Source organism: Eretmochelys imbricata, chromosome 7 (assembly GCF_965152235.1).
Source record: "Eretmochelys imbricata isolate rEreImb1 chromosome 7, rEreImb1.hap1, whole genome shotgun sequence".
NCBI classification, from domain to species: Eukaryota; Metazoa; Chordata; order Testudines; family Cheloniidae; genus Eretmochelys; species Eretmochelys imbricata.
The window spans coordinates 58,265,852-58,291,270 of NC_135578.1; the positions used below are offsets into that span (position 1 = coordinate 58,265,852).

The 25,419-nt window shown below is 44.2% G+C and overlaps 1 protein-coding gene across 1 annotated transcript in view; it reads right to left on the reverse strand.

Annotated features, from left to right (window-relative positions):
• Window positions 1–25,419, reverse strand: part of FRMPD2 (FERM and PDZ domain containing 2) — an 86,547-nt gene that overhangs the window by 7,471 nt on the left and 53,657 nt on the right. Inside the window, exons 24-28 of the mRNA XM_077822827.1 lie at window positions 24,499–24,863; window positions 19,991–20,276; window positions 19,544–19,702; window positions 18,570–18,744; window positions 17,495–17,661 (exon numbers count right to left, since the gene is read on the reverse strand). Of these exons, the coding sequence (XP_077678953.1) occupies window positions 17,495–17,661; window positions 18,570–18,744; window positions 19,544–19,702; window positions 19,991–20,276; window positions 24,499–24,863 (1,152 nt within the window). The remainder of the gene's footprint in view (window positions 1–17,494; window positions 17,662–18,569; window positions 18,745–19,543; window positions 19,703–19,990; window positions 20,277–24,498; window positions 24,864–25,419) is intronic.

Sequence of the window (25,419 nt, forward strand, 5' to 3'; positions counted from 1 at the left end):
CAGACCGGACAGTCTCTACGCAAAAGAATAAATGAAGACAAACAGATGTCAAAAATTATAACATTCAAAAACCAGTAGGAGAACACTTCAATCTCCCTGGACACTTAATAACAGACTTAAAAGTGAGGAGTACTTGTGGCACCTTAAAGACTAACAAATTTAGTAGAGCATACGCTTTCGTGAGCTACAGCTCACTTCATCGGATGCATAGAATGGAACATATATATATATACACACACACACATACAGATAAGTTGGAAGTTGCCATACAAACTGTGAGAGGCTAATTAGTTAAGACGAGCTATTATCAGCAGGAGAAAAAAAACCTTTTGTAGTGATAATCAAGATGGCCCATTTAGACAGTTGACAAGAAGGTGTGAGGATACTTAGCTTAAGGAAATAGATTCAATATGTGTAATGACCCAGCCATTCCCAGTCTCTATTCAAACCCAAGTTAATGGTATCCAGTTTGCATATTAATTCAAGCTCAGCAGTTTCTCGCTGGAGTCTGTTTTTGAAGCTTTTCTGTTGCGAAATTGCCACTCTTAAATCTTTTACTGGGTGGCCACAGAGGTTGAAGTGTTCTCCTACTGGTTTTTGAATGTTATGATTCCTGATGTCAGATTTGTGTCCATTTATTCTTTTGCGTAGAGACTGTCCGGTTTGGCCAATGTACATGGCAGAGGGGCATTGCTGGCATATGGCAGCAATATATGTTCCATTCTATGCATCCGATGAAGTGAGCTGTAGCTCATGAAAGCTTATGCTCTAATAAATTTGTTAGTCTCTAAGGTGCCACCAGTACTCCTGTTCTTTTTGCAGATACAGACTAACACTGCTGCTACTCTGAAACCAGACTTAAAAGTGGCAATTCTTCAACAAAAAAACTTCAAAAACAGACTCCAACGAGAAACTGCAGAACTGGAATTAAATTGCAAACTGGACACCATCAAATTAGGCCTGAATAAAGACTTGGCATGGATGGATCACTGCAAAAACTAATTTCCTTGGTATTCATCTCTTCTTGTCAACTGTTGAGAATAGGCCACTTCCACCTTAATTGAATTGGCTCGTTAGCACTGACCCTCCACTTGGTAAGGCAACTCCCATCTTTTCATGTGCTGTGTATTTATACCTGCCTACTGTATTTTCCGCTCCCTGCATCTGATGAAGTGGGTTTTAGCCCACGAAAGCTTATGCCCAAATAAATTTGTTAGTCTCTAAGGTGCCACAAGGACTCCTCATTGTTTTTGCTGATACAGACTAACACGGCTACCACTCTGAAAACTATATTTCCTGTTTCTTTCTGGTTTTGAGTTTTGCATTATTATCCCTTGGCAACTTTCACTGGCTTCACTACGTGTTTTTTTTTTATGTTTGAATTAGATAAGCAATAAATGTTCTATTGTGTTACTATGGAACTCAAATAATGCATATAATTAGTACATTCATATGCCAGAAGGGACCACTCTGCTAATCTAACTGACGCCCTTATAACACAGGCTATAGGACTTCCCTGCATAAATTCCTATTTGAAATACAGCAGATCTTTTAGAAAAACATACAATCTTGATTTAAAATTTTTCTGTGATAGAGAATCCACCACATTCCGAGGTAAATTGTTCCAGGAGTTCCAATTGTCCACACTGTTAAAAATTTGCATATTATTTCTAGTCTGAATTTTTCTAGCTTTAACTTCCAGTCATTGGATTTTTTTATATGTCTGGCTGCTCGATTGAAGAGCCTTTTATTATCAGCTTTCTGTTGTTCATGTACGAACTTATAGACTGTGACCAACTCACTCCTGAACCTTCTCTTTGTTAACCTAAAGAGATTGAGCTCCTGAAGGCTATCACTATAAGGCATGGGTTCCCCCCCCGCCCCAATCCTTTAATCATTCTCATGGCTCTTTTCTCAACCTTCTGCAATTTACCAATATCCTTCTTGCATTGTGGGCACCAGAACTGGACACCAGTGGTCGCACTAGGGTGACCAGATGTCCAGATTTTATAGGGACAGTCCTAATTTTGGGGGCTTTTTCTTATATAGGCGCCTATTACCCCCACCCTGTCCCGATTTTTCACACTTGCTATCTGGTCATCCTTGGTCGCACCAGGGCCAAATACAGAGGTAATAAAACCTCTCTACTTCTACTCAAGATGCCTCTGTTCATACATCCCAGGATTGTATTAGCTCTTTTGGCCATGGTGTTGCATATAAGGAAGTTGTTACCTTGTCAACGCAGTCAATGCACTAAGAAGCAAATTATTATTATTTTTAAAAGGGCTTTGCTAAAAGGAATCATTTGGGATTATAAAAAGAATATGTAATCAAGGAGATGAAATTTATTGCGCCTTTGTGTTGCTTATCATCACAATAATACATCTATGGAAAGATGATAACTGGTTTTGAAAGCATCCTGGAAATATTCGTGGAAAGCTAAAGTCTCACTAAGATGAATGCAAATATGGGCTGGTGAGACATTTTGGTCCAGAAGTGACTTTTTCAGGCCTTCCTCATGTGGATAAAGATTTCAGTTAGCCATCAGGCATCAGAAACATCATCACTTGACTTAGGCCTCACCTACATTCAGGTTTTGCACCAATTTAACTAAAACAGTTGAAAACCAGATTTAGTTACATCCATGCAACCCCCTAGTGCAAATGCAATTATAGTGCTAAGAAGGGATTTATAACAGGACCGTTTGTTTCTGTTTTTCTATCAGTGTGGTTACACTGGTGCAGTGTAAACGAGGTCCTAGATGACCAATCACATTGTGCAACAGTGAAGTATGGATAGAAAATAGTCAAAATAGTAATTGTTTGCAATCAACCCAGAAACTAAAATATGTTTGCAGAAAACTTCCATCCAATCTGTCTGAACAATGAAAAAATTCACCGAACTCAGAATCTGAGCATGGAGAATTCAAACATGGGTTAAATGCCCTGAACAAATTATTCTTGGCCAATAGTTTACCAAGCTCTATATTTTCTCTCTTTTGGTAAAGTGCTGTGTAGTTCTATTCTCACTGTGGGTGTGATTTTAGTAGAAATAATAAATTAAGAGTGGCAATTTATCCACTGCATATTTTAAAATGCAACATATCAACATAGACATGTGGTTGGTGAGACGAAGGCAGCCGGGAGATTAAGGGAGTTCACCAGCAAAGGAATGCAGAGAACTAAGGTTGTTGTTTTCGTTCCCTTAATTTACAGGTACTCTACAAGGAAGAAGTCACAATAGGAGGAAAATGGTGTGCCGCTAACACCACTGCTAGCTCTTCCTTTGTCTGCAGGGGGGCCCTGGCCAAACAGGTGTCCTCCTGATCCTAAAAGCTTCTATCTAGGTCCTTATCTTGACTTGCTGGGAATGCGGCCTGCATGTCCCTGCCAATGAAAGCCAGGCATGGGGAACCACCTGGTGTGAGAGGTGTCTGTTGATGGAGTCCCTCAGGAAGCAGGTAAGAGAGCTGCAGGGGGAGCTGGTACATCCGTATAGCATCCAGGAGCATGAGGATTATGAGGATGCACATGGAGATGTCCAGGATGGAGAATGTTAGCTGGCTACAGATTGCTACAGAGCACCAGAGAAGAAAGGCACCTCTGCTGGAAGGAGACTGGCTGCCGGCCGCCTCAGGCAGTAGACAGTGCTCCACCCCCATCCAAGTTCCCCATCCTTCGCAGTCAAGAACCAGTATGCTGTACTGGCAACAGGCAGTGAGGGGCAGACCCCAATGGCTGAGGAGAAGGTGCCACCTGCCCCCAAAGCTGGGAGGGTCATGGCCACCAGACCCAAGAGGAGGAGGCATAGGGTGCTGGTAGTCTGTGACTCCCTTCTGAGGGGGCTGGAGACATCCATCTGCTGACCTGACATGAAGTCCCAGGAGGTCTGCTGCCTGCCTGGAGCCCATGTACAAGATATTACGGAAAGATTATTGAGACTCTGATCCACTGATCCTGGAAAGATTATCCCTCTAACCAGTGCCCCATGCTGCTTATCCACATGGGCACTAATGAAACTGCTGGGTACGACCCGGAGCAGATCAGCAGTGACTACCAGGCTCTGAAGGTGAGACTGAAGGAGTTGGAGAGTGAGGCTATGTTCTTATACATCCTCTCGGTTGAGGGTAAGGGCCTAGGCAGGAGCACACATCCTGAAGATGAATGCATGACTGTGCAGATGGTGTCAACAGGTAGGCTTTGGTTTCCTTGACCATGTGATGCTGGGAAGAGATGTGGTCTGCCTGACTAAGAAGGGGAAGAGCATCTTTGGACACCAACTTGCCAATCTTGTGAGGAAGGCTTTAAATTAAGTTCAAAGGGGGGCAGATAAGCCCACAGAGAAGCATAAAAAGGCGACTTTAACAAAGGGTTAGATGTTGGGAGTGGGAGCAGAAAAAAAAATTTACAGTAGGGGTCATGGGAGCAATAACAAGGAAATCATTGGGGGAATCTGCTCAACATCTTAGATGTCTATACACAAAAGCAAGGAGCATGTGGAATATACAGGAAGAACTGGAAGTATTAGTACACAAGCTAAATTATGAACTTATTTGGCATCACAAAGACTTGGGGACAAATCTCATGACATGAATATTAGGATAGAGGGGTATAGCTTGTTCAGGAAGGACAGGAAGGGAAAAAGCAAGGAGGTGTTGCAGTGTACACCAAGAATATATTAACACTTGTTCTGAGGTCCAGCAGAAGGGGAGAGGCAGAGCAGTTGAAAGTCTCGGGGTAAAGATAAAAGGGAAAAAAAGCGGTGACACGTCATGGTAGGGGTCTCCTACAGACCATCAAATCAGGAAGAGGAGGTGGATGAGGCATTTCTAAAACAACCGCAATATCCAAAGCAGAAGACCTGGTAGCTCCCCAGACATTGGTTGGAAAAGTTATACAGCAAAATACAAATTTTCCAGTAAGTTCTTGGAAGCTATTAGGGACAATTTTTTGATTCAGAAAGTGGAGGACGTAGCCAGGGGGACAGCCATTTTAGACCTGTTTCAGACCAACAGTGGAATTGGTTGCAAATCTGAAGGTGGAAGGCAATTTGGGTGAAATTGATTCTAAGGAAAAGAAGGAGCAAAGGCAGCAGACTAAGAACAGACTCCAAAAAGTAGACTTTAATAAAACTCAAAGAACTGGTAGGTAAGGTTTCAGGGGAAGAAAGGATAAAGGAGAGCTGGCAGTTTCTCAAGGAGACAATATTAAAAACAAACTGCAAACTATCCCTGTGCAAACTAAAGATAGGAAGAATAATAAGAGACCAATATGGCTCTGTCAGGAGCTGTTTAATCACATGCAAAATCAAAAAGGAATCCTACAAAATGCAGAAACATGTACAAAATGCTTAGGAGGGGAATAAAAGAATAGCACAAGCATGTAGGGATAAATACAGAAAGGCAACGGCACAAAAAGAGTCACACCTAACTAGGGATATAAAAGGTAATTAGAAGAGGTTCCTTAAATACATTAGAAGCAAGAGAAGATGAAGGAAATTGTAGGTCCTCTACTTAGTGGGGAAGGAGAGGTAATAACTGATGCCATCAAGGTTTTTAATGCTGATTTTGCATCAATCTTCACTAAAAAGATTAATGGCGATCAGACACTCAACACAATTAATTTAACAATGAGGGGGAAAGAATGCAAGCCAAATAGGGAAAGAACAATTTAAAGAATATTTAGATAAGTTAAATGTATTCAAGTTGGCAGGGCCTGATGAAATTCATCCTAGGGTACATAAGGAACCAGCTGAAGCAATCTCAGAACCATTAGCAATTATCTTTGCGAACTCATGGAGGATGAGTGAGGTGCCAGAAGACTGGAGAAGGGCAAACATAGTACCTATCTTTAAAAACAGGAACAGAGAGGACCCAGGGAGTTGTAGACCAGTCAGCCTAACTTCAATACCTGGAAAGATACTGAAACAAATGCATCCGATGAAGTGAGCTGTAGCTCACAAAAGCTTATGCTCAAATAAATTTGTTTGTCTCTAAGGTGCCACAAGTACTCCTTTTCTTTTTGAAACAAATTATTAAATAATCAATTTGTAAGCACCTAGAAGATAATAGGATTAGAAGAAATAGCCAGCATGGATTTGTCAAGAACAAATCATGCCAAATGAACCTAATTTCTTTCTTTGACAGGGTTACAGGCCTAGTGGATGGGGGGAAGCTATAGAGATGCTATATCTTGATTTTAGTAAGGCTTTTGACAGAGTCCCTCATGACAGTCTCATAAGCAAACTAGGGAAATGTGGTCTAGAAGAAATTACTATAAGGTGGGTGCAAAACTGACTAAAAGACCATAATCAAAAAATAATTATCAATGGTTTGCTGTCAAACTAGGAGTGCGTATATAGAGGGGTCCTACAGGGGTCTGTTTTGTGTCCGGTAGTTTTCAATCGTTTCATTAATGACTTGGATAACGGAGTGGAGAGTCTGCTTATAAAGTCCGCAGGTGACACCAAGCTGGGAGTGGCTGCATACACTTTGCAGGACAGGATTAGAATTTAAAACCACCTTCAGAAATTGGAGAATTGGTCTGAAATCAACAAGATGCAAATCAATAAAGACAAGCGCAAAGTCCTGAACTTAGGAAGGAAAAATCAAATGCACAATTACAAAATGGGGAATAACCAGCTAGGTGGCAGTACTGCTGAAAAGGATCTGAGAGATATAGTGGATCACAAACTGAATATGAATCAACAGTGTGATTCAGCTGCAAAAAGGGCTGATATAATTCAGGGGTTTATTAACATGAGTGTTCTATGTAAGACAAGGGAGTTAATTGTCCCACTCTACTTGGCACTTGTGAGGCCTCAGCTGGAGCACTGTGTCCAGTTCTGGGTGCCTCATTTGAGGAAAGATGTGGACAAACTGGAGAGACTCCAGAGAGAAGCAACAAAGATAATAAAAGGTTCAGAAAACCTGATTTACTTGGAAAGGTTAAAAAACTGGGCACGTTTAGTCTTGAGAAAAGATGACTGAGGGGGGACTTGGTAACAGTCTTCAAATATGTTAACGGCTATTCCAAAGAGGATGGTGATCAATTGTTCTCCATGTCCACTAAAGTTAGGACAAGAAGTAATGGGCTTAATCTTCAGCAAGGCAGTTTTAGATTATATATTAGGAAAAACTTTCTAACTCTAAGGGCAGTTAAGCCCTGGAACAGGCTTTCAAGGGAGATTGTGGATCCCCATCACTGGAGGTTTCTAAGAACAGGTTGAACAAACACCTGTCAGGGATGGTCTAGGTTCTTGGTGTACTTCGTCCTGCCTCAGTCCAGGAACTGGACTTAATAATCTCTTGAAGTCCCCTCCAGCCCTTCATTTCTATGAGTCTATGATTCCCACATTCAGACCTGTATTGTGAACCCATAAATAAAAATATAATTAGCATTACTTACTATTCTGCTGCTCTGTGGGAACCACTGGATTGCCATTTCTGCCAAAAAAAGGAAATGTTCTGAATGCTAAGAATTCCAGACTTGGTAATGCAAGTATGACTACTATATGTTTAAAATGCATATAGTTTAGTAATATTTTTACAAGTGTACGTCTATTATTATGTTATTTTTAAAGTCATGTTTTTATAAAGAACTTACCTATAATGAATGTATAGATTCTTATTCCATATTTACCCAACAGCAATACTCCTTAATTATATATGTTTGAGAAAGAAAGCACCTGTTATATATTGTCTGTCTCAATGTAGGACTCATCCACAGTACATTTGGTTGAATCCAACCTCAGTTCCCCATCTGTAACATGTCGATAATAACCTTCATTTCATTTACCATTTGTTTGGCTTGCCCATTTACATTGAAGGCTCTTAAGAACAGTGGGTGTCTCTACCTATGTGCATGTGCATCTCAGTTGGGGCCTTTAACTGCTACTATAATACAAATAGTGGATAATGATAAACTATTCAAGCTTCATGGGAATCCCATTGAGCATACTGCAACAGACTCACTAGTCAGCTCTTTAAGCAAGGTAACTCTTTTTGGTCTGTTTATATTATTTGATTTTCCACCTGAGATCCAGGGCTGGCCTCACCATGAGGCGAACTGAGGCGGCCACCTAAGGTGCCAGACTGTGGGGTGGGGGGGCACCACTAGGACCCAGAGTGTAGAAAATTGTGTCTGCTGGTGGTGCATATGTATTCTCTCTGCTCTAGATGCGCAGAGAGGGTGGAGTGCTGTGCTGGAGGAAGGAGGGTACAAGAGACATAACAGGCAGGCAGGAGAAAAGGTGAGAGGGAATATCAGAAAGCGGCAGTAACTGCAGGGAGAGAGAGGAGGAGGAGCCTTTTATGTACCTCTCTAGCACCCCCAGGAGCCTGGACTGATTAATACCAGCTTCTCAGGGAGCTTCCTGTTTCCTGCTGCTTCCCTGAACCCACTTGAGGAGAACAGGCAGTCAACTGCAGTAGTAGGAGCCAGTTAGGACCTTAAGACGCTGATATCTTCCCTCACTCAGGCCCTGCTACCAGCCTGCTTATTTGTTCCCTTCAACTGAGTGTTGAGAGCCCCTATAGCTGGCACAGAACAGCAGTCATGAGTGAAAGAAAAAAACACCCCTCTGGGGCAGCAGTCAGAAAAAGGAAGAAAGCAAAGGAAGCTTTTCTATCTAAGCAGGAAGGAGCTCTCCTGAGATACATAGACACAAATGTTCATGGTGAACCTTCCGGCCCTGGTGAGGAGATGCCTGATCTTCCAATTAGTTAGAGTGCAGGTGACCTGGCAGCTACTGCAGCATCCATATCTCCATGTCAAATGGATGTAACCATGCACATTCCTGAAGAAAAGTGTAGATCAGAGAAGAGTGTGGTGGAGGCGCAAGAAACAGCTGCTGCTGAGTTTAGTTCCTTACGTCTAGATGATCCAGGATCATGGACCCACTTGAGCAGTAGCCTGAGAGACTTCCTTGTACTGCATGGGCCACAGCAAGTGAAAAACGTCATGTTCCCCAAAGACAATGAAAATAGAAGTTTCCATCCAACACATTACTGGTGTGAAATCCCCAATGGTGACAAAGTGGAGAGGCCGTGGCTTATGTACTCAAAACCCCAGAATGCTGCATACTGTTTTTGTTGCAAACTCTTCCAGTCTAATGTTCCAGCCACCCTGGGTTCTACAGGAACAAAGGACTGGAAAAATCTGGCTAGAAATCTGGCATGCCATGAGAAGGCAGCAAATCACCAGAGAGCATTCCATAGGTGGAAAGAGCTTGAGATGAGACTAAGGTTAAAGGCCACCATAGATGATCAGCATCAAGAGAAGATTGCATCAGAGTCTCTTTACTGGCAAAATGTTCTGAAAAGGCTCGTTGCCATTGTGACAATACTTGCTACCCAAAACCTAGCACTGCGTGGCACTTCAGATCAGCTGTATGTGCCAAACAATAGAAACTTCCTTAAAATTATGGAGCTGATGGCTGAGTTGGATGCTGTACTCCAGGAGCATCTAAGAAGAGTCACCACCCAAGAAATGTACACACACCACTACCTTGGAAAAACAATTCAAAATGAGATCATACAGTTACTGGCAACAAAAGTCAAACAAAAGCAGAAGATTGTGGCAGATCTGAAGTCAGCAAGATATTACTCTGTTATTCTGGACTGCACTCCTGACATCAGCCATATGGAACAAATGACTTTAATGGTGTGTTTTGTAACAACAACAGAACCTAGTGAAAATGTCCCTGCAATGGTGACTGTCAAAGAGCATTTTTCGAGAATTTATTGTCATTGATGATACTACAGGAGCTGGTATGACAAATGTGCTTCTTAAAAAACTGGAAGATACAGGAATTGTGATAGCTGACACTGAAACCACTGAGTGTCACATAATAGGAAAGTCGAGTGATGGCGATAAAGCCTATCAAACACCAAATTGGGAAGATAGATGATGCCATAGTTGCCATTATGGAGGATAATGCTATGACAGGAACTGTTTGTGGGAGAACAGTGGTGGAGGAAAATGGAATCACCAGAAACATGCATAACTTCAAATTTCTGTGTGACTTAGTGTTGTGGCATGACATACTGTTTGAAATAAATGTTGTACGCAAAAGACTCCAAGGTGTTGACCTTGATATAGCTGGAGCAATGGAACAACTGGACAAATCAAAGTCATACCTACAGTCTTACCGGTCAGATGAGGGATTCCAAAACGTTCTGAAGAGTGCACAGAAGTTGGCAGAGGAACTTCACACTGAAGCTATTTTCCCACCCATTCAAGAATACAAGAGTCACCGAAGAAGAAGACATTTTGATTACAAGGCATGGGATGATCTCATAAGAGACCCCAAACAACAAAATTCAAAGTTGAATTCTTTAACCAGGTGCTAGATTGTGCAATACAGTCAGTTGAAGAATGTTTCTTGGAGCTCAAGGAACACAGCAATATATTTGGGATGTTGTATAATATTCCAAAACTCCTCACTATACCTGAAGAAGACCTACATCAGCAATGCAGAGCACTAGAGACAGTGTTGACACATGCTGACATGCACAATATTGATGCAAGTGATTTAGGTGATGAACTGAAAGCCCTTTCAAGATACATTTCAGCAGGATCAACTCCAAAGGCTGTTCTGGAATATATGTGCACAAATAAGATGACCACCCTCTTTCCAAATGCTTTTGTTGCTCTGCGCATACTTCTAACACTGCCTGTAACAGTTGCCAGTGGAGAACGCAGCTTCTCCAAGCTGAAGTTAATAAAGACACATCTATGCTCCACAATGATGCAGGAGAGGCTGGTCGGCCTTGCAACCATCTCAATAGAGCATGAGCTGGCCCAGACTGTGGACTTTCAGGAAGCAGTTCAAATCTTTGCAACCAAGAAGGCACGGAAAACACTTTGATTATTCAAACAGGTAAAAATGCCAGTGTTTCCTATGCAGACAAGAAAAGTTACATTTGCTGTTCAGGTGTTTGAAAGTTAAGTGTTTCTTAAAATTTTTGAACAAGGCATTTTAAGTTGTTAGCTCTCCTTTATTGGGGTAGGTAGCAGAGCAGTACCATGAGAGGAGTAGAACAGGAAGAAGGCAGAATTGAGACCTTTCAAAGTTTTGGCCCAAGCGAGGGGGCATGGGGGCATCACTTGAGCTCCCCGCCTCAGGTGCCAAAATGTTGTGGGCAGGCCCTGCTGAGATCTGTAGGAGCCGTTTTGGGGTATCATGCTATAGCCTATGCAGACACACTTCATTGAATCAGGGACCAAAATAAATTCAAAAAGACTCAAGACCTGATGAGAGACGCTAGAGGCGCATGTGCAGTTTGAAAACTTCAGTGCTAAATAAAAGGCAGAAATCTGGGAGGGCACATGACCCCACATGCTCCCCCCCCCCAGCACCCCATTTTTCTGCCCTTGTAGCTTTGCACCCGAGGGCAGCTTCCCTGCTCGCCATGCCCTGGTTACTTCCCTAGGCCAGCTGCAGCCTGGGAAACCACAGAACTGTAAAGTCAGGTCTTGGCAAGTATACAAAGGAGTAAATGCTTTTTAATTACTGCCTGAACAACCCATGACTCTGAGGATAGTTAGACCCTGATCCCAATTGTTGAGTCTCTACAGAATTGGTTTCTATTTGAGATCTTGTACTATTTTCTTTGTTTTTAAGCATTTCACTTCACCTTTAAGAAAAGAAGGCAGTAATTATAGATGGTTGGGGTCACTGAGTTTGGTTTGCACCTGCTAAGAGCAGGAGCAGAGGAGAAATTCCTCTCGGTCCCATTGCTGCATCTGTAAGATGCTTCAGAGTCCAACAATGATGCTAAGAGCAACACCAAGGAAGAGGGTGCATCCTACACACCATCATTTTATTCTGTTGATTGAACAGATGGAAACAGGCCAGTGATACTCAAACCTCAGTGGTTCCGGAGCCAGATTAGCAATCAACATTATCCAAAAGAGCCACAGTCATGTGAATTTATTGGTTCATTTACTATACTACTATAAATTCAACAGCTCTTCATGAGCAAGGAAACAAGTGATATAGAAAAAGCATCCTGATTAGTTAACAAGGAAATCACACCATGTTTTAATATCATGTGCTGCAGAGAGCCGCAAAAGACATATTAAAGAGCCACTTGCGGCTCCCGAGCCTCAGTCTGAGTATCACTGGAATAACCCATCCAGCTCCTAACCCACTTTTCTCCCCCCCCCAGGCATAATCTCTCCCATACCGATCTCTGTAGTAATCTTTTGCTAAGAGATAACTAAGTTACTGCCTCCTAATAGATGGGTAACCCAGGAGTGAAACATTAACTACAAATTACAGTTAATCAGCTACTGGATCAGAAAAAATTACCACTTCTCCTGATAAGAAACAGACCCAAACTGAAACAACAAACATTCCCAGTCATTTGGGGAGTTTGGGTCTGAGTCTGAACTTGATGACTGGGGCCAGATCTGTCAGACAGATCTTAACTGGAACACTGGGAAAACTTCGATCCAAATCCAGATGAAACTTTGCTGGTTGGATCCATAGCTACTATAAATATTTGCCAACAAATTGTTCTGCCATGCATTCAGTGTAATGACAGCACTGCTCCACAGGACAAGCTGACATTCTCATCCACACCTTTTAAGTTGCATTAGAAAACAATGGCTTGGCAATGGGTGCGGGCTGAAAATGAAGTGATTGCTATCTGCTCCACCTAGGAGAAGACTGGTTTGTCCATGTCTCCTTGTTACCTTCACCACTACCTTCCTCACATCACAGCCATCTATGTTAGGTGGTATGGGTGTTTCCTGTTTCATGCGCTGCCTGCTGGGTAATAATAAGCAAGGACTCCATGTTTCTAATACTAAACTGGCTCTTTATTATGAGAACTATTTACAGAGGTGCTGCAATGGCAGCAGGCATGCCAGCCATGTGCACACAGTCTGGCTTCCTGGTGCCTCCTGTAAGCAATCATGGGCCTCGAATCCAGGCCCACAGGAAGTGCTCAGACCACAGCTGCCATCCATCTGCTCACCTGAACAACTGGAGAAGGGGGCCAGTGAGGCTGTAGCTTGCATGAAGCTCCTGATTGGGGGAGTTGTCCAGCTTCACTGATTGGCTGGAAAGCTCTACTTAAACCAGAAAGAGGCAAAGGAAGTTGTCTGAGCAACTAGAGGGCTCCTTGGCTGGCTGCTACTACGGACCCTGCCTACTTGCCTTCCTACCTTTTCCTGTCCTCCTTATCCCAGACCCCGACAGTTCCCAGTTCCTGCTTTCCTGCCTTGATCTAGGTCCCTGTTCCTATGCCCTACACTGACTCTGGCTTTGACCCCTGACTTGGCACCTGGATCTGGTTCCAGGCTCCTGATTCTAACCATTAGGCCTGACCGCCGATGCCCCAGTCCCTATACCTCCTCCAGATCTTTCCCTCCTGCAAGCTGTGCTCCTCCCTCTAAGTTTCATGCAGCTTGCTACATTTCCCAAAGTACATTTAAAGTACTAAGGAGAAGTTTGTACTAAGATAATTGGCCTGAAGGTTACAACCAAGGAATAATTGGATGGCCAGCCAGGTGGCTGGGAGGAATTTGAACTCGAGTCACCTGGGATGATCCACCTACAACCTGAGAGTTCACATTGGTACTTATTAATCAAATATGGGGCAACAGGCTGGGGTGAGTGAGGTGCTTCCACCAGTCATAATATTTCTTAACCCCTTGGAGGAAGGACCCTGAAAATGAGGGTCTCTCTGCACTAATCATAGTCTAGAATGAATTCTGCCACCTGGACTAGAAATGTTTTCCTCAGTAAATGATTCACCAGCAATTATTTTAATATTTAAAGTAATTTAGAATCAAATCCTCCCTTATATCCTCCTGCAACCCCACTGTCTTCAGAACTTGGCCCTCTAGTAATAACTAGCTCCGTGAAATTACTTGAAAAACAATGACATCTAAATTGGAGATTCCCCCTCCCTCAGGAGCCTGAGCTAAGGCCTACATTGTGGAGACCCTCCATGTTCTGAAAGACTGACCCGAGGCACATTTGAGCAGCCCAAGTCAGGTCCTACATTTTGTAACCAACTCCTTCCTCTCAATTCACCCTCTATGATTCCAGCCATGAATGTGGTCTGTAATGGCAAAGGACTGAGATGAAGCTTTGCAGATTGAGATTACAAGATTCTCTTTTTCAGATGCTGCCATGTGTTGGAAAAACTGTGTTAAAATTACATGCTGTTACTTTACATTGTAAGGGTCCTGCTTGCAGGTTAGGGGCTCTGAGGGAAGTTGTGTGATCTGGATTCTCTTTGGGAAGTCTGCAAAAAGCCAGCCTAGAGTAAGGTGAATTGAGTTGTGCCTGCCTGCCTCAGGGAGCAGCCTGCTTTGTTTCACTCTGGTTTTGGTTGTTGTGTGTTAGGGTGCTGGATTCTAAAATATAAAGTAGTGTTACATTTCTTACTTCCAGAAAGCAAAAAACCAAAACACTCTAACTTCTCTGTGTGTATGTCATGAACATAACAGATGCCAACACAGCAATATGACTTGCTACTAAGAGCAAGACTGACCTCTCCCACTCACACCAACACGGTAGTAAATCTGTATGTGTAAATGCCTGCATGCCAACTGCAGACACAATCATTTCACGGGCCATGCTCATGTGAAATCAGTGTGGCCCACCTTTTTACCCCTGTTCCAACAGATCACATGCTTTGGAGCCTTCATTGCAAAGGGATTTCTCAAGGAAGAGAAATCTCACAAGATTTAATGTGGAGATCCTGCAAAGAGCCTTATTTTATAGGATTTCTCACAGAAGATGTTCACACCTTGAAAGTTCCTAAAACTGACAGACTTTGGGAGAGTTTAGCTCTGGATCCAAAGTATGCAGCTTTGTATCTCTGATGGGTACACTTGACAAATTTGCACATAAGAACACAACACAGTCATACTGCATCAGACCAATGATCCATCTAGCCCAACATCCTGTTCTCCAACAGTGGCTGGCACTGGATGCCCCAGAGGGAAAGAACAAAATAGGGCAACCCTCAAGTGATCCATCCCCTGTCATCCAGTCCCAGCTTCTGGCAGTTAGAGGCTTAGGGACACCCAAAGCATGGGGTTGTATCTCTGACCATCTTGGCTAATAGCCATTGATGGACCTATCCTCCATGAACTTCTCTACTTCCTTTTCGAACCCAGTTATAATTTTGGCCTTCACAACATCCCCAGGCAACAAGTTCCACAGGTTGACTGTGTATTGTGTGAAGTACTTCCTTATTTGTTTTAAACCTGCAGCCTATTAATTTCATTGGGTAACCCCTGGTACTTTGTGAAGGGGTAAATAACACTTCTCTATTCACTTTCTCCACACGATTCATGATTTGATAGACTTGCATTATGCCCCCCCTTAGGCATCTCTTTTCTAAACTGAACAGTCCCAGTCTTTTTAATCTCTCCTTGTATGGCAGCCGTTCCATCCCCTAATAATTTTTGTTGCCCTTCTCTGTACCTTTTCCAATTCTAATATATCTTTTTTGAGATGGGGTGACCAGAATTGCACACAACATTCTAGGTGTCGGCATACCATGGATTTATATAGTGGCATTATGATATTTTCTGTCTTATTATCTATCCCTTTACTAATGGTTCCTATCATTCTGTTAGCTTTTTTGACTGCTGATGCACACTGAGCAGATGTTTTCAGAGAACTGTCCATAATGACTCCAAGATCGATTTTTTGAGTGGTAACAGCTAATTTAGACCCCATTATTTTGTATGTTTAGTTGGGATTATATTTTCCAATGTGCATTACTTTGCATTTATCAACATCAAATTTCATCTGCCATTTTGTTGCCCAGTCACCCAGTTTAGTGATTGGGTGACTCTGTAACCTCTCTTGAGTAATTTTGTATCTGCAAACTTTGCCACCTCACTGTTTCCCCCTTTTTCCAGATCATTTATGAATATGTTGAAATAGGACTGGTCCCAGTACAGACCCCTGGGAGACACCACTATTTACATCTCTCCATTCTGAAAACTGACCACTTATTCCCATCCTTTGTTTCCTATCTTTTAACCAGTTACCGATCCATGAGGGGAACTTCCCTCTTATCCCATGACAGTTCACTTTGCTAAAGAGCCTTTGGTGAGGGAGCTTGTCAAAGGGTTTCTGAAAGTCCAAGTACACTAAATCCACTGGATCACCCTTGTCCACATGCTTGTTTACATCCTCAAAGAATTGTAGTAGATTGGTGATTTCCTTTTACAAAAGCCATGTTGACTCTTCCCAAAATACCAGCTATGTGTCTGATCATCGTGTTCTTTGCTATAGATTCAACCAATTTGCCTGGTACTGAAGTTAGCAGTACTGGCCTGTAATTGCCAGGATCAACTTTGGAGCCTTTTAAAAAAATCAGCATCATGTCAGCTATCCTCCAATCATCTAGTACAGAGACTGACTGAAGCAATAGTTTACACACCACAGTTAGTTCTGCAATTGAATATTTTAGTTCCTTCCGAACTCTTGGGTACAGTTCAGATCTAGATCTACAATCAAATGGTGCAGAATGAATTTATCTCTAGACTTCAACTTGCTGTCATACTTTTTCCTTCAAGCTGGTGTTTGAGCAGGCCTGAAAGCTAGATCTTAGCAACAGGAAGTTTTTCATTGACTACGTGCAGTTCTTTGTGGGTAAAATGCACGTCTTGGCAAAACCATTGGAGGGAATTTCACCCAGTGTGAACTGAATATTTGCGTGCCTATGATTTAAAATACAATTTAATTGTATACATCATCTTGCATACAGGAACCACCAAATGCTTTGTAGAAAGTCAGTCATAAAGGGGTGTTTTAAGGTGAGTTATACAGCCCTAATTCATTTCTCTGAAGTGCTTTAGATAACGCAGCATGAAAGAATAAAGATTAACTGAGTTCAGCACAATGAGTTAGACCAGCAGCACCCGCGTTCTGCTTTAACATATCTTTGCACTCCCGGGACTTCCATTCCAGTAAAGGCTGGCTCAGCCCCACGCATAATTTAGAACAGTCTCAGGGTTACTCTAAATTCTACTGACTTGCAACATCCTCCTAGAGGGTCATTCCACCAGCTAGCAATTGCTCCATCATGCCCCGTATGCTATCAGGATTGGGAGTGGGTGGCACAAAGCCAGCTATGCCATCTTTTAGCAAACTGAGGATTTCCCCATTCCAGGGGATTCTGGGTCCCATGCCAGCCCTAAAGGGCTAAAGCAGGGGCCAGAATCTGATCCAATGTCCAAAAGCCATGTCTATCTGTGTTCCACCATGACTGCCCACTAAATCAACAAATTACCTCTGATGTCATAATCCCACCAGCCACCGAGGAGCTGCACTGTTCACAGAGCAGCGGAAAAGGGGAGAGAGGAGCAGCAACAGACTAGGAGGAAGAGAGAAGAGAGGGAGATGGGGCACTTCACCCTGCACTAACCTGCGGAAGTCTCATTAAAGCATCACAGAGTCAGATTTACCTTGTTGCCCTGATGCAGACATTGTGGCTAGCAGCCTCACACACTCGCACTGCATCGTCCAGGCTGAGGCCCTCTGTCCATAGCCCGCAGATGTAGACAATCTGATCCCGTGGTTGCAGACTGCCTTCTATACTGGCAGGAGAGCCTGGCACGATCTCAAGCACATAGATACCCTGCAATTTGCTCCCGGCTCCTCCTGTTAACTTCAAGCCTGGAAGGATACAGATAACTCTATCATGTCACAGTGGTTTCTGAACGTTCCTTAGCGTGAGACTAGGACAGTGGAACAGTCTCCCACAGGAGACTCAGCTCCACTGACATTAGGCTGGACAAAGCACTGGATAATATCCTGTGAAGAACAAACCTGCACCAGCTGGACTAGATGTTAGAGTATGGGCTGGGACAGTGAAGCACAGGGACATGTTACTGAGAGAAAGGTAAGAACAAAACAATGAAGGGCCTACCTGCACCCAACTACTGGAGTTGTTATTTGATAGTTAGTGAAATCAGACTAGCCCAGGTATTTATACAGCTCTCATTATATCAGCACCATTCTTGAATTGATTTAACCTCCACACTTTTGTGAAGCAGGACTATTATCCCCACTGCACAGACGAGGAAATTGAGGCACAGAGAGATGACGTGACTCACCCACAGTCACACAGGAAATCTGTGGCAGAGCAGAGAATTAAACCAAAGACCCAGGCTAGCACCCTAACCACCAGACCACCCTTCTTCTCAAACACACACTTGTGTTTTTTTGGTCTAATGTTGCTTCATGTATCTCAGCTGATGGTAGACGCCAACATCTAGGCATCTGGCCTAAGCCCCTGACATCCCAAAATCTGATATTACAGAGATGCCCCAGAAAATATATCTAAAGCCAGATCTTACTGCCACAATGGATGTTTTGCCCTGACTTCAGGAACAGCAGCGTTCAGCTCCCTGCGTGATCAACAAAGATCTACAGACCTGGGCCAGCTTGAAGAATGGCTTTGGGAAACTGGCAAGCTAACCCACCACTGCACAAATCTAGGACTGTGCCAGTTCTCATGCAGCTTACCACTAGCATCGTCCTGGCCTAAGGAAGGGACAAATTTCAGTCTCCACACCACATACCCAGTTGTCCATTGTCGCCTTTTGTGAGGGTGATTTCAGGAATCTCATCTGGTCTAACAGAGGCATAGGGGTCCTCGTTAACCCGGCCAACTACCAGGCTCAGATCGGGAGGAGAGCTGTGCAGCAACGCCAGGGTTTCATCAAAGGAGAATGCTGTGACATCAACTCCGTTCACCTAAGAAACAGAGAGAAGCTACAACCATGTCCCAGGTCTTTTATTAACTGACCACACGTTTCTTCCTTTTACAAAGCTCGGTATATGGGCTTCAGGCAGTTTCCACTCTGGTCTGATTGACTTGTTATAGCATTCACTGTTATAAAATTCTCTTTTCAAATAGACTTTCCATGTATTTTGCCCTGGTGTGTTTCTTCATGATGTACAAAGAAGGCGTGAAAGACATTTTTAATGTCTTTCTCTCTTTTTATATATATTAGAAATATCAGCTCTTGTCTATCTTATTTTTGTTGGAGGCCTTTATGGAAGATGGGAGAACTAGCAGGATGACATCAAGAAACTAGGTATGGAAACCCCAGAAATTCAGAGGGGAGGGAGAATCTAATCAGACTGTCTAAAACTCTTTGGGGTTATTTTTTTTCTTTGTTTTTTAACGTATTTAACTCAAACATCTGACATACACTTGCAGGGAAAGCTGCCTTTATTAAAGATTCAAACATTCCCAATACCCATCAGTTTGAGGACCGAAAAACCTCCTGCTCCACTTCTCTACTCATTGAAGGAGTTCTCTAGCAACAACAAGGAAGACAAGGCTTAACCCAACAAGCTGAGGAAGAACCTTTGAAAAACTAGGCTTTGTTTATACATCAAAGGAAGCAAACTATTCTGTTAATGCAGCTTGTTACATTTAATATAGTGAATGAATTAACATTTCTGGTGTCTTACTCCTGCTACAAAGCAAGAGGACACTGGTCTACTAATGTCTGTTCCTCCTTTTTAATTCAAAGGATTTCTGTACCATAATGAGTCTGTCCCCTCTCTTCAGCCTTCCATCAGACAGGGCAGGCTCAGACAGGATTTCCTCCACATACAGGCAGTTGTCCAGTTTGTTAGGAACCACTGTGAATCCATAACAATTGTTCTCCGACCTTGTCACAGTGACAAGCACCTCCGTTTCCTGTCAAATGCAGCACACAACGTGTTTTAACACCTTCCTTTCTATTGCCTTCTTCCTTCATGTTTTAGATACAAATTAGGGGACAGATCTTCAGCTGGGATAAATCAGCATCAGTTGTAGCTATGCCAATTCACAGCATGTGGGAACCTGGCTGCAGGTCTTTAATGCACCAAGGAATACACCGATTCAGTGTTTGGGACCTGGCCAGATCAGACCCTGTATTTTTGGGCTGTAATAAAAATAAGGGTCACAGTCTAGGATGGGGCTATTACAATAGTTATCACTTACCCTGATATATTCCTCTTCCTTCTCCTCTCCCTCTAGTTCCTCCATGTCCTCCCACTCATTGTCACTATTGCCCAGTTCTCTAGCAGGCAAGGGGGCCGAGAAAGGGCCACGTGGCTGCGGGGTGGCGATAGTGGTGGAGGCCATGTCCGAGCTCCCGCCACATGAGAGCGAGGTCAGAGAGGTGGAGCTCAGTGTGAGATACTCCTCATCGATAGGGGTGGGGGAGAGAATGTCAGGGACGCAATAGGTGCTGGCGAGGTTATCATCACTCCTCTCAAAGGCAGGGCTGGGAAAGAAAGAAAAACCCGTTTGATTGCAGGGCAGGAGGGACTTGCCTCCCAGAAACTTCACCAGAAGGGCACTGAAACCTCTGCTGTAGGTAAATCATCTCCCTTTTGTCTTATCTAAACACTTATGATACTAAACTGCTCTCCATGGCCTCTGGGAAGTATACGGCTACGCAATACAAGTAATCAGTCATGAGAACAAGTACTGCATTTTGTACACTTACCCAAATCATTTCAGGGTTCAAAATCTGTCTGTAAAACACAGACACATTTTTCACAAAGCATTTACCCCCAAATTTTCCTCATTTTGTGACTAGTTCTAGGGTTTTTTTTATTAAATTGGGAAGAAAGAGTCAATAATAAAACTTAGCTCTTATCTAGCACTTTTCCTCCCTCGATATGCAAGTGCTTCACCAAGGAGAGCAGTTTCATTATCCCTATTTTAAATATGGGAAAACTGAGGCACAGGGAAGTGACATGACTTGCCCAAGGTCACCCAGCAGGCCACTGGCAGAACTGGGAACAGCACCTAGCTCCCCTGAGTTGCAGTCCAGTACTCTGTCCCTGAGGCCACATTTTCAGTTACCCTGCTAGCGTTATAAATTCATTCATCTGCCATTAAGAGAAAAAGAATGAGCAAGTAACTTGTCCAACACATAGTAAGAATTTGTATTGCAATGTCTTGTCAGTTTTCATCTCCACCTTCTCCTTATTTGAAAGGCAATGCCTAACACATACAATTCCGAGCATGGCAACCGTGGTTCATGGGACCAACAAGTACATTATGATGAGGCAGTCATCTCTCTATAGTTAAGGTGGTTAATAACTTTCCACTACAAGCCCGCTTTTGACCTCATTGTGCTTTTTTGATGTAAAAAAAATATGCAAACAACATTTAAAACAATCTCAAAATGGTCTTTGATATGTGTCATTTACAAAGAACCCTGTTTCACAGAGGATAGACATTTTATTAATAATAATATCTTTTGACATTCTCCCCATCTCTTTGATTACAGATTGCACTGTTGCCTGGCATTCAAAAGCAAGTGAATAAATGCAATTAAAAGGAGTGTAAGTTACTCTATCCTTTCCTATTTTAAGCCCGAGGGCCTAAGAGCTAAGTTTTGTTCCAGCTGCCATCTGTGGTTGGCCAGAAAACTGAAAAACACAGAGAACCCTTCTTAGCTTATGTGATCAGTCCCACTGAGCCATCAGATGGTACCGACAGCTGTTATGTGGAATGCCCCTGTGGAATGAAGACCCATTCCTGTTGGCTCCGGTGGGTTTCCTGGTAAGAGTAAGAGTGGCTGATGTGAACGAGGAAGAGTTTGGAGGAGCGGGGTGTGTATGCAGCTCAATGAAGAGAGCGATAGTGCTTTATTAGCTCGTTGCTATAGAGAGTTGAAAGGGAGAGGAGCCGGCCATCTCAGATAACACCGCCACGCGGGGGGAATGAAACATGTCAGTGCAGGTGCTTCGATAGGGTGACAGATATTTATGATGTGCTGGAAGAGCACCTCGATAATTTAATGAAATATTTAAGAAGGGCAGCACACAGGTCTGGGGAGAAGGAGGAGGTCACAAGTTTAACAGAGATCTCAACCATTAAGCATATGGCAGAGGCTGTGTTACATGATAGTGAAGCACTAGGCCTGGAACGTACTTGGCAGACCTACAAATGCAAATGGCAATCAGCCAAGTAATGGCTCATACCACTGCAAGCAAGGGCTGCTTCTAGCCCATCTCTCCGGGCAGGGAAAACACTGAGATCCTGACCCTGGTCTCTCTTACAACAGCATAAATCAGGAATTCTACCTAAATCTATGGGCTGGATTCTGCATAGCCTGTGTATAATGAGCACTACAGCTGCAGTTTCCTTGGTAATTCTGGGCATGTCTACACTGGAGCTGGAAAGTATAATTCCCAGCTCAAGGATACATACCCACTTTAGCTCCCAGCGAGCTAACATGCTAAAAATAGAGGGTAGCAGCGTGAGGGGCCAGCTGCCCATAATATGTATCTAGGGTTTCAGATGGAAGTGTACTTGGGGCAACTCATGCCACTGTGGCTCCACTTCTGTTTCTAGCATGGCAGCTTGATCAGAGCTAGCACAGGTATGTCTCCTCAAGTTGGAATTTACACCCAGTTTGAAGTGTAGATGTAATACCCACAAACCCTGCTCATCGGCGGGCAGAATCGAACCTGGGGTATCTGAAGCTTAATGCATGAGCCTCTACTACATAAGCTAAAAGCCACGTGGCTTTTTAAACAAAAGACTATCTGAAGTTGAAATGAAATGAAAATCGCCTTTTTGAATGGACATTTTGACATAAAGTGTCAATTGCGTTTAGGTTTATTTAAACCCAGAAGCTGAAACAAACTGACTTTTTAAGTTGATACCAAACTCAAATTTCTATTAGACATTTTTCACAGGAAAAAATAAAAAATCATCATTTGAATTGCCATTTTCCTGCAAAATCTTCCATTTTTGATCAAACTATTTTCCGCCAGGAAAACTTCCAACACAATAAATGCCGATTGGCTTGAGTTTTCACACTAAAAATGCTCGAGTGCATAAATGCACAAGAGCTTTTTGAGGAATGGGTGAGCTAAAGATAGTGTGGTGTTGTAGCCACCCTCTGAATTGACCCTGGGCAAGGGTACTGGAATCCCTGAATTTCTGGTATGGTCGCTGCTGTTAAGGGATTCTGGACAGCCACACCAGGATCTCAACTGGCTGTATGTGAGAATAGGCACAAGCACCTCCTAAAGCAGAGGTGGGCAAACTACAGCCCGCGGGCCATATCCGGCCCGCGGGAACCTCCTGCCCAGCTCCTGAGCTCCTGGCCTGGGAGGCTAGCCCCCAGCCTCTCTCTCACTTTTTCCCCTCCCCCATAGCCTCAGCTCACTGCGCTGCTGGCGCAATGCTCGGGGTGGCAGGGCTCTTGCTGTGCAGTGGTGTGTCTGGCTCCGGCCGGGCGGCACGGCTGCCTGTCCTGGTGCTCTGGGTGGTGTGGCTGTCGTGCTGCCAGCCACCGGTGCTCCAGGCAGCGTGGTAGGGGGGCAGGGAGCGGGCGGGAGGGTTGGATAGAGGGCAGGGGAGTTCGGGGTGGCGGTCAGGGGTGGGGGTGTGGATAGGGGTCAGGGCAGTCAGAGGGTGGGGAACAGGGGGGTTAAATGGGAGCAGGGGTTCCGGGGGGCAGTCAGGAAGGTGAGGGGGGTTGGATGGGGCAGTGAGAGGCAGTCAAGGACGGGGGGTCCAGAGGCGGTAAGGGGACAGGGAGCAGGGGGGGTGGATGGGGTAGGGGTCCCTGGGGGGCCGTTAGGGGACAGGGAACAGGGGGTTGGATGGGGCAGGAGTCCCAGAGGGGCCGACAGTGGGCTAGAAGCAGGGGGCGGTGGATAGGGGGCGGGGGCCAGGCCACGCCTGGCTGTTTGGGGTGGCACAGTCTCCCCTAACCGGCCCTCCATACAATTTCAGAAACCTGATGTGGACCTCAGGCCAAAAGTTTGCCCACCTCTGTCCTAAAGCAAATATCTCATAAATCTGCAGAAGATGACCCTCTGGAAGAGCTCTAACTCCTACGCTACAGTCCCAGAGCTCCCCTGCCATCCGCAGCAGAGCACTCATTTCACGGTGTCTCCTCTCCCATTTCTTTTGAGATGGGGAAGAGGGCTGGAGAATTGCAGAATGGTACCTGAATGAACTTGGTATTCTTTCCTCTGTTCTTTTAACAGCCTTTCCTTTCTTTAAAAATTATGAACACTTTATGCTTTTAATATTGGTAAGCTTCGGCTGGGAAAAGACCATGGGCCTGATTCTCATTTACTCTGCAGCCCTTTTATACCACTCTGGTAGTAGACAGGGACCTTAAACTAGATCTCAATTACTTTAATTCTCAGTTAGGTCAATAGGGGTCCTTCCATTGAGTTTAATGGAAGCTGCATGAGGTCCTGGCTAGACAATGCAGTTTATTTCCATAATGCATTATTCATTCAACTCTCTCACAATACAGCTTATTGCACAGTTCCAGGAAGGAGGCCGGAGAAGGTGGAGACAGCAGGCTGGGACAGGCATGAACAGCGGTAAGGGAAAATGTTGGTTAATTAACACAGCAGTTAAAAGCACAGAACCTTGTGTTTAACCCCCAGCACTTCACTTGGATGCAAAATTCTAAGGGCCAGTGGAAGCAGCACAGGGGGGAGCTCCGCCCTTCTTACCTTTCAGCCCTTCCGCTCTCACATGGCGAGTAGCAGTTCCGCATCACCTCTTCCTCCAGAGAGAGGAACGTCTCAGAGGCAATGGCTTCCTGATGCCATTTCCAGAGGTGCTTGTAGGAGTGCTCACTGTGGGCTCCAGGCCTGTCACATGGCTTCTCTTGGGAAGGTTCCATGCCCTGCTCCTCAGGAGACAAGTTCTCCTCCTCAGGAGGGTCACCGCAAGAGGCCACTGCTTCAGAATCCATATGGTCTTCCAGTTCTGGAGAGGTACTGTCCCTCTCGCTAGCAACATGAGCACCACGGCTGGGCTCTGGGGTAGCTGGTGTCACGGTCCCAAACTCCTTAACCGGAGAAGGCACTGGGGTCTATCAAAACGACAGAGAGAGGGATTAAACTAGCTTCGCCTCCCTCGCCCATCACTCCTTCACAATCTTCCTCTATTACAGGCCAAGAGGAACACAGCAGAGCCAATATCAACCGGCGCTCCATGCAGGACACCACAGTGCTGGTGGCATGGTGGAAGCATAGCTCTGAGACACTATAAAACACTGAATCTCCGGGGAAGGAGAGATATGGAAAATATTTTCCCCAGTGAAAGTATTGTTAGTGGGAGGTACCCGATTCCCCACTCTGGAGACTAGCCTGGAAGTTCTCGTCATCAAACAGATGCAGTATGAGCAGCAGCAGGATACATTTTCAGGCCCCACTCTCCTCCCCCTTTCACTGCCCTCTGGTGTGTGGACAATCTCCAGTTAGCAGTAAGCGGCTTCCCGCCAATTTGACGCCTGTGCAAGAAAAAAGAGCAGACAGGCCCCTGAAGGACAGTGGTGTCGGGGTCTGTTTATCCCGTGGGGACTATTCTAACAGGGATCTCCATCCACCCAGGCCCTGCGGCAGTGAAGACTGGCATGATGGTGGACC